We start from the raw sequence: 10,298 nt of genomic DNA on the forward strand, positions 1-10,298 counted from the left end.
CATCCCATCTGTCTGGTCTGCAATGGTTAATGTAGCCTTATAACTCAAACAATCGTTGGTGGAATTGAGTCTCGAAAATGCTAACTTCTTCAGCCCTCCTTTCCATACTATCAGACTGTTAATGTGTTGGAACATGTTTAACTTTGTTATACAGAAAGAAGCTTAGAACCAGCTGATGTTAATCCAGGCAAGATAGCATCATCTTTTTGTATATGTTTCTCTTTTGGGATGGGTTGAAGCACATGTCAATAGAAACATGTACATTTTGGTGCTTGCTTTCCTTTCATCAAGAATTGCTTGATGGGAGAAACATTCAAGATTTTCAAAACTTTTTTTCTTTAGAACAGAATTCGTCGATCTCATTGATAGTACCCGTCTTTGATCCTGAATATCATTTAAAAGTTTCCTTTGTACCAACTCTTTAATTTAAGGTAAACTCCAAATATGTTTCACTAATAATCGATTGTCACTGAACACAAAAGGTTCTACTGAAGGTGTATTTTACTGTCAAAGCGTTTGAAAAGTTTGCTTAGTTAAGATATTGATAGGTCAAATTTAGTTGAAAAATGGCGGGAAAATTTTCCCGAACTTTTCCTTCTATAAGTAGTCAAAGAATATCTACATCACCGATGCTTCTGGATAAATTTAGATAGCTGTTCATTTGTTTTCTAGATGTGTTGAATGTATTTGAGGCACAAAAGACCAAATTGAGAAATATGATGTGCCACCCATTGCTTGATTCTTACACAGAATGGTACTTAATTCATATCAATATGAAAAATCCAACACTAAAATTACTATGTAGTGAATATATAGTGAAACATATCTAAACAGACAGTACAACATATTTCATACTAAATACATGTAACCCCAAATGAATTTCACAGTATTATTTTTGTTCTGAATTAACTACTAACATACAAAATAAGTATACGTACTTCATACTAAAAGTTTGTATGAGAGATTTATAAACTAAACAGAAATCTTATTCAAAGGTATTGGTCTTAAAAAAGATATTAGTTTTTGTAATAAGACTACATATATCGTTTGAAAAGTTCTCTAAATATATAAATTACCTTTAATGATGACTGGTACACTTCTTCCAGGTCCTCAATACCGCTTTCATAATTGTTTTCAGACCTATCAGGAAAAATGCTTTCCTGCTGGTAGAAGGACTGTTATCATAAAAATGTATTTTAAATGACACTGATTCTCATCCATTTGTTTCTTTTAACTTGGATAAAGTGCTCAGATAGCTTTGTTTGAGAGAGCTTAACTTATTGTCAATCTTTTGCAAATCCCTTATGCACTTTCTACAAGAAATGTCAGTATGTGTGTCCTCAGTCACAATGACAAAGGTCAATTTTGAAAGATCCATGAAACAATTTCCTTCTATAGTCACATTTTCAATTTAATAAATCTGCAAAAATTTTCTTGGTGTAGATTCTGCCAAAAGCAATCAAAAGCTGTTTATAACTATAACGACCACAGACTATTACATGAAAACATACATGTGGGAATGGCTTGAATTATCAATTTGTTTAACGTACTTTAATATCATATTACATCAAAATCTAGTCTGCCAGATTTATTATCAGCATGAACTGTCCATCTCAATTATTATCACCACAGTATCAAAATCAGACTTTTTTACTTCTTTAAAGTAATAATCAGTAGATTTGCTATCAGAGGGATACATACAATCAAAAACTTTTCATATTTTCTTCACTATAAAGTGAGGGACTTGTAGCAAGTCCAGAGTAAAAGGTACATCTGTGAACGTTGTTTGTCTACCTGCTACGTTTCATGGTTCTAACAAAAGGATTTGGCTACTGCTTTTACCAATTTTCCCCAGTGGCTACTTTTTGCAACCGGTATATATTGCAATATACGAGAACCAGAGAACAGTATTAGAATCTGGAGTTTTTCTGCAATATATATTCTGGGTAACGCATAATTTATGAACCAGCTCGGAGATATTGCTGTTGTTTCCATCCTTCCTCTTTTGCCTTGATTATGTCATTTGTTGTATGGACTTCCCTTGTTTAACTGCTCATTTCAGATATTGCTTGGAAGCTGTTGTCAATTTCTTTCGGAACTTGTAGTCGCTGCAATGACCATTTGTTTGCATGTTGAAAGGTTATTCTGTCTCCAAAACATTCTGCATACCATATCAGATCTGAAGAAAGTGTATGTTGTTTCTTTACCAATTCACGTTACAATAGATTTTACATTCCTTTCCTCTACCGTAACTCGTTAACGAATGGGGTTGCAATATGTGTGAATAGATCTCATATCTTCTGTCCATTAATGTCTGACTCACATTCACCTTTGGGTTTTTGATGCTGTTCAGATGACATCTCTGAACCACAAGACTCCATGGCTTACCGGATGCCAAAAAACAACTGTCTCACGAAAGACTTTAGACAGATAATAATGAGTTTAAGTGTTTCATAATTGAAATGAATTTGCTATAAAAAGTTCCTTATTAACATTTTACTTTCTGTTCAGATGACATTTATGTTCAGCCTATCATGCTTCATGAAAAACCCAAGGATTTTGAAAAGATCACCTGAACAGAAAGTACAAACGAGTGTTATATCTTACATGCAGTTACTAAATTGAACAATAAAATAGCATTTGAAAACAATGAAGTAGGACAATTTATATGCCATTCGTAAAGTTACACAGATCATTGCAGGAAAAACACTAAAATGAAAACCAGAGGTAGACCTAGGAAAACATGAAGAAGACATATGAAAGCTGAAATATAAATTAGAGGCTCTTAAAGGCCTGCATAGAACACCTGGCTTGTTAAGCAAAACTTAACCTCCGAAGGAGGAGAAAGTTTATGAAAGTAATAATATAAAGAAATTTTCAGAAGACGCCGTGAAGAGCAGAAACTTCAATATGACTTAACAGATTTACGCAAAAATTTACCTTAGATAGACGTCATCATATTCAACACTTTTACCCAATGTCGGAATTTTGATAAACCTAACGTTTTTAGAGATATATACAAAACACTTCTCTTTTACCCATATATTCTATTTTAGTAACGGTGGCCATGTTTTTTTCGACAGAACAAAAACTATATAATAAGTTCTATGCAAAACACCCTGGGAAACATTCATACCAAATCTAGTTCTAATTGATCCAGTAGTTTCATAGGGGAAGAGTTTTGAACAATGATTAACGACGAATAACTCACCTAGCCTTGGGTCAGATATTACAAATTTAGCAAAACCTGGAAAAATTGAAAAGATCTCTATGAACAAAATTGAACATAGGAACTGGTTTCAGGCATACGTGCATTTGGACATAAATATAATTTATTTGCAGATGGAAGGGTTAATCTGTATCATCGATGAATAATAAATTAAATTCGTATCAAATGTAATTAGTTTTATTAGGAAATGTTCAAGCTCTTTAGTTTGGCTCAGCTCCATACCAATAGGGACATGGGTTTTCTCTACTATGCTTTAGAACTGCTGTTTGATAACATCTTGTCAGCTGAACAATTTCACATTCCGGATGAACGTGTCGAATCACTTGCCCAGTTCTGAAAACATTGTGTTTTAGAGCTTATTTTTTTTTCAAAACATATGCACAATAACAAGAACTACTTGTATCACGGTGATATAATTTCAGTTTTCAATAAGATAACATGCTTTTATTTTTTTTTCCTTTACTCTTATAAAAACAAAACGAAATCATTTTTTTTTATTTTGTTTTCTGGGGAATACCTATTGTTTAGACAAAAAACATCTAGAAAATCCAGAAAAGTATGTCCACACCAACGAAAGATATTTTTAGATATGATTAACGGTGAAATAGTGAATGTATTCACTAAATATGAAGTCGTTTTTGGGTATGAACATCTTTTCCTTACCAAAGATATGACCATTACGTGACTGAAAAGTACAAAATTTGACAGAATATCTGAGAATTGGTAAACTTCAACAAGCAATTCTTCTGTCCTTTCTATGCAGAAGTCTTTTGTTTTCTCATTTGTGATGGATTCAAATCTGCAACCCCACAATTAAATCATTATTATAATTAATTTTCAGTTTTATTTTAGACCAAAAAGACCCTTTATCGACCCATCTCCTTCTCTCCACCAATACACCTTGGTTATAAGAGCAACAATATTTGTTCATTATGTTATTATAAAAAAAATTGATTCTATATTTTATCGTTTGAAATTAAACTTTGCTGTTTTCTTGTCTTTTTTATATGTTTCAGTTAATGCCGTCAATTTTCATTCTTGCAGATAATGCTGTTGGCATTACCCTTTTAAGTTTATAACATCACATATATTTGAAAGTATTTACAAACATTTAAAAAGGACGTTATTAAATTTTGTGATAATTGGCACCCAAATCAGTTTTGTATGAAACAAAAGGGACATCAGCCTTTCAAGCAACCGAAGGATTATCATAAAACAGTGTAAATTTCTTCTGCATTTTAGTGTTAATTGTGTTAAGCAATTAATCTATAAAGATATGTGCATCTTACAATACGACCAAATGAAAAAATTCAAAATAATGTCATTTACATTTGCTGACTCATAATTCAGTTTAATAAATGTGTCCAATTTGATTCTTTATACTAAGCTTTTAATATATTCTTTAAGGTTTCCTATGCTCAGTCAAGTAGCCATCGGATGGTTTTTCTGTTGATCGAATTGTTCAACATATCAAACAATTTTTTGGTAAAACTGGAGACCATTTTTGAAAGTCGTTAGTATCGTAGTAAATAGTTTTGAAAGTCGTTATGTAGTACATTTTACAGAATCAGATATAAAGCGTTATTTGGTTTGATTTTTGTGGAGTTTTTGGGATTCAATATAGGGCAGGAAGATCACAAATTTAAATGCCATTATGATTAAGTCGTCGCCTATCACAAAATACTCACCCACAACAACCTATAATTCCACTAAAACATGAACATTTCTGGCAATGATCGTTTTGAAACGACTGCCCTTCTCTAATTTGTACACCATTGTATACACAACCTATAAAGAGTTTTTTTTTAATTTACAAAAAAAATATACTTCCGTCTAATAAAGTTTTATTATCAGTAGGTATTTATGAAATAAGGAACATTAATCGTGAAATTTTTATGCTTGTTCCGTATGATACTTATTTTTAGAGCTTTAGGTGGTTCCTGTTCTTTTATGACATTAGTTTTTTCATATTCCATTTAAAGAAAGTATTAAAATAATAACAACTTTTATCAAAACTGTCTTTCAGAAAATATACACAAGAAGCTGACATATGCTGTGATTGTGAAATATTTTGTGGTTATGGTTTTTTTTAAATATTTTTCAAACAGTTAAAGACATACATGATTTAAACATGGAATAAATTGTTCATGACATATCTCAATCATTTTCAGAGATATTAAATCTTCCTTCTTCTGATATGTTATGTTATGTAATATAGTTCAAAACAGACTTAAAACGTAAATCTACTTAAAATAAATACCTCGTATTCCAAAACAAGCGCCTTCAACATTCGAAACTGTATTCAAGAGAAGTACAGCAGAAATGACTAAACACAATACCATTTTGCTGAGTGACTTCATTCAAAAAATAGTAATCCACAAAGTTTTACCTCGGAATGATCAATTCTAAACGAGAACTGGCTATGCTGGGGAATTTATCTTCGATTTATACGGGATGAATATTCCCAATATCCTATTTCATGCAATTATCTTAATAATATTCAGTGATTTGTTTAATTTCTTGAGGCCCCCTTTCGAGGTTTTTCGTTTTAAATCTCAAACTCACGCAGTTTAATGATAATGTTCCTTCTAAAACAAATATATCATAAGACAACATTTAACAAAAAACTATTATGGCCTTAATATGATGCTTGCTAAATAAACACATAGATGGTCTCTCAATATCACCTTTTAGTGCCTGGTTTTTATAATAATCTTGTAGTCAGCGTATTCTTATTCAAGTGTCTAGTTATGTAATCATTTGAACATTAAGTTGTTCATGCTCATGTTGTCTTATTTTACCCGTCATATTCTGAAAAGTTAATAAGAGATAAACATATCTAAATGCTCTAAAAGTGGAAATGGGATGATGGTTCTATTAACATGATTATGTTAAAATGAAACATAAACAATTGTTATTTGTTATACACATAACGAATTTACAATTATTCCATGGCCATTTTTTAAAAGATAATATTAATAAGGCATGTAAGTAAATAGAAAATAAATTAATGTAGTTACTTATGACTGTACATGATTAGGATGGCGCACTGCATAACCTTGATTTAATCCACTATTTTGTTTGAAATGCCTGTATCATGTAAAGACAACTTCTGTACAAGCTACTCCGATAATATAGTAATTATTTTGTCAGCTTTATTTTAGACTTGACTTACTTATGGATTGGATTAGTATTCGAGAGTTCTGTTGTTATCCTTATTTAGTAATTTGTCATACTTAAGATTAAAAATTAATAAAGTAATATATTTAAATATAACTCTTGGAATGACTTATTTATTTTTTTGTGTATGAGGAAAATCCTATGCTGAACACGACGCAAGTCTGCACCACGAGTATCGGGGTTTCACCAAATAAACAGAAAAATATAAATTCAGATTCTTACTAGATAATAAAAATCATGCTTTACAACTTCCAGCACTGTTCCGACTTGCCCATTAATCATGTGCATCATCACAACTTGAAACCAAAATCTTGTAAAATCAGTTAATTCACGCATGTAACGTGCCTATTACATCTTGCAATACTACAAGTAATTTAAAAAAAAACTGGCAAAACATGTTTTGCCAGATCGTTAGACCTTCTAGACTGTTCTTCAGGAAACGTGTATAAAGGAATACAGTTTACACTCTGCACAATTTTATACGATTGTGAAACCAAATAAACGTTCAGCAGCAAATTAAAAAAAAACATCGAAAATACTTAATATTTACAATACAGGATCCTGCACAGCCAATTTAACTATACATCAGACAAATATACAAACGTTTTGTTAACTGTTCTGGTTAGAAATGGAAAGTTATTTGATCGCTGTGCGCCTTCCTGCAACTGCAATGATAATACCACAGGCGTAAAAATCTGTCTAGTCCTCAACTCAGTGAAGTTGATAATATGGCTTTTTTTTTAACCGATTCAAAAACAATCAACTTCAAAGTTGAAAACCACCAGAGTGAATGCTGCAAGTTTTTGACGACCTCCTTTTTATACCCATATATAAAATTGAAAACATCGATGATAACGAACCATTCATAACAAGATCATGAACGATGAGATTATCCTTCGAAAGACGAAAGAGTAATCAAGGCAACCAAGGTTATAGCGGTAATCAAAAGAATGTAATCCAGGGACATAGACCAGACATTGAAAACAGACATACACAATAAAGAACATAAAGTAACTAAAATCATACATACAAAGTAACAAAAGCAAATGAGCAACTCGGACTCTACTAAAAACTGGGATCATGGACCAGGTGCACCGGTAGGGTAAAGCTATTGAATGCAATAATTAAACACATTAAACAATGAACATCGGTAGACAGTCATGGCGTTCCATACTTGCAATATATGTGAACAGTTCTCAAATGTTCAGTCCACTGATGCCGGACTGATAATGATCTGTACGTTTTTTGTTTTTGTTTAGATTAAATCTGTGACACAAACAGTGCGTCTCTTAGACTTAATCGCTTACAGGTTGCCAAACAATATCTCCAGAAAGACTTTGGACAGACTTACTTTCTATACTTTCTGTTTAAATGACATTTGTGATAAGCCGATCAAATTTCATGATTTTGAAAGCATTATTCAAATGGAAACACCAAAGAATTCATCTCAACAGAAAGTAGAATGTAGATGAATGAAATAGTTGACAGCTGTACTTTTTATTAGACTGATAAAATACCACTTTCAAAACAATAAAAAAGTCAATTGAGATACCAGTCGTAAAGTTACAAAGTCAATCAAAGAAAAAACACCAAAATACAAACCGGAGGTAGACTTAGGGAAGCATGAAGAAGACATATGGATTCTGAAATATAAATTAGAGGCTCTTAAAGGCCTGCATAGAACACCTGGCTTGTTAAGCAAAACTTAACATCTGAGGGAGGAGAAAGTTTTTGAAAGTAATAATATAAAGACATTGCAAAAAGACGCCGTCAAGAGGAGAAACTGCAATATGGTTTAACAGATTTACAGAAAAATTTACCTTACATAGATCTCGTCATGTTGAAGCCTGAAGAAGACATGGATTCTGAAATACAAACTAAAGGCTCTGAAGAGTCTGAATCGCTTACCTGACTTGAAAAGCAAATTGTAATTTTGGTAGAACATTTCTTAAATACCATTATAATTAATTTACTAAAGTATCTTACCATACGATCAAATAAAACTTAGATCTTTTGGAGACAATCAGTTCAAGACTATTATAATGGCATTAAAACCTATGATTTTTCAACACTCTATACTTCTTTTCCCCCCATACTCAGGTAAAATCCCGACTTAAAAACATTATACATCGTTGTTTTTCAAAAACAAGATGGTACACCTAGATACAAATATATATAGTTCTTGGTAGAGATTCCTCATAGTTTGTAAGAAATAATTCCAAATCATCTTCCAAGTGTACAGAACAGGACGTTTACAAATTGCTGGAATTTTAAATCGATCACATATTTGTCCTGTGTGGTGGACGTGTTTGTCAACAAACGGTCGGCATTCCAATGGGCACTAATTGTGCTCCTTTCCTTGCTGACCTATTCCTTCACTCTCATGAGGCTAACTTTATAGCTGATCTGATCCGAAAGAGAGAATATCGTTTGGATAGATCCTTCGATCTCAGTTTCGGCTATATAGATGACGTTTTACCTTTAAACAATCCTAATTTCATACAGGATCTAATTTCGGGGATTTGATACATCGCATCTACCCACAAATAACTTGAGATAAAGGATACTGCAGATACTGTGAAGTCGGCCTTATATATTCACCTACACTTTGAAATCGATGGTAAGGAAAACTATTGACCAGACTTTTCGACAAATGTGATGACTTTTCATTAAAAATTGTCAACTTTCCTTTCATCTGTTGCAACATCCCTTTCGCACCTGTGTATGGAGTGTTCATATCACAACTCATACGTTATGCCAGAGCTTGCCGCGACTACGCAGACATTTTGTATCGCGCTAGATCTCTAACAATTAGGCTTCTGGAACAGGGTTGTGTTGCTACAAGATTGAAGTCAATGCTACATAAATTTTATGGCCGTCTTCATGAACTCGTGGATCGTTATGGTGTATCCATCTGCGCCATGAAAACTGATTTGTTTAAAATGTCATGGTTTTCCTTTCCTCTTTCGTCTACCACAGACTTGACTTGAGCAACTCGGCGAATATTTCAAGAAAAGCAGAGGACGCTTACCCTACCGATGCACCTGGTCCATGCTCCCATTTTTTAGTGGAGTTGCTCATTTACTTTTGTTACCTTGTATGTATGATTTTAGTTACTTTATGTTCTTTGTTGTGTATGTCTGTTTTCCATGTCTGGTCTTTTTATTATATTATTATTATTTTATATGGTTGTGAAACCAAACAACGTTGCACAGCCGTATTGCAAAACATAGTTATGGTACACAGGATCCTATACAGCCATTTTAACTCCTCCAAATATTACCGGTGCTTGTCGATGTAAGTACAGTACGTGTCATCGGAAAAAATATACAAACGTTTTGTAAATTGATCTGTACAGAAATCGAACTTTATTTAACGTTATTTGAATGCTACGTACTGTCGTGCAATACCAATGTTCACACCAATGTTGAAGACTAACTGCCTCAGAGTTGAAAACTACATAAGCAACGTTATTTTAAAATAATAATACATACTTGACGTTCATTTATATTCTGAAACAGAAGATGAAATACGTTTCAACATTTTTGTGTTTTATATTTTCAACAAACAACAAATCTAAATACGCAGCACATTTCAAAACAAACAAAAACAAAACTTCTTGCTTAGTTATCATGTTCAAAGACGATTTCCATATACATTTCACTGCTTAGAAAAGGGTTGAGACAGAACATGTTTGCAGAAAATTATGAATTGTAAATACTGAGTTACATTACGGTCATTTCGTGATCGTTGGTTTCTGACAGTTACATAATTTCCACAAGGATGCCATTCGATTTAATATTGCATTCCATTTGTTTACCCAATGACTGTTTGAAAGTGTACACTATATGAAATTATTGATGACCACACTAATACGTCATGCTCAGCT

General features: G+C 32.6%; 1 protein-coding gene across 1 annotated transcript; it reads right to left on the reverse strand.

Moving 5' to 3' along the window:
* Positions 1-3,384: 3,384 nt before the first annotated feature.
* Positions 3,385-5,699, reverse strand: LOC148599597 (uncharacterized). The gene is made up of 3 exons (XM_088559134.1): positions 5,490-5,699; positions 4,918-5,017; positions 3,385-3,562 (listed from the first exon to the last, which is right to left on the reverse strand). Exons 1-3 carry the CDS (start codon positions 5,587-5,589, stop codon positions 3,430-3,432), a joined length of 333 nt encoding a protein of 110 aa, XP_088415260.1. The 5' UTR covers positions 5,590-5,699; the 3' UTR covers positions 3,385-3,429.
* Between the last annotated feature and the right edge of the window lie 4,599 nt (positions 5,700-10,298).

The sequence above is a fragment of the Perna viridis genome, chromosome 13 (assembly GCF_037379345.1).
Source record: "Perna viridis isolate PV_CMFRI_1.1 ecotype Kerala chromosome 13, ASM3737934v1, whole genome shotgun sequence".
NCBI classification, from domain to species: Eukaryota; Metazoa; Mollusca; class Bivalvia; order Mytilida; family Mytilidae; genus Perna; species Perna viridis.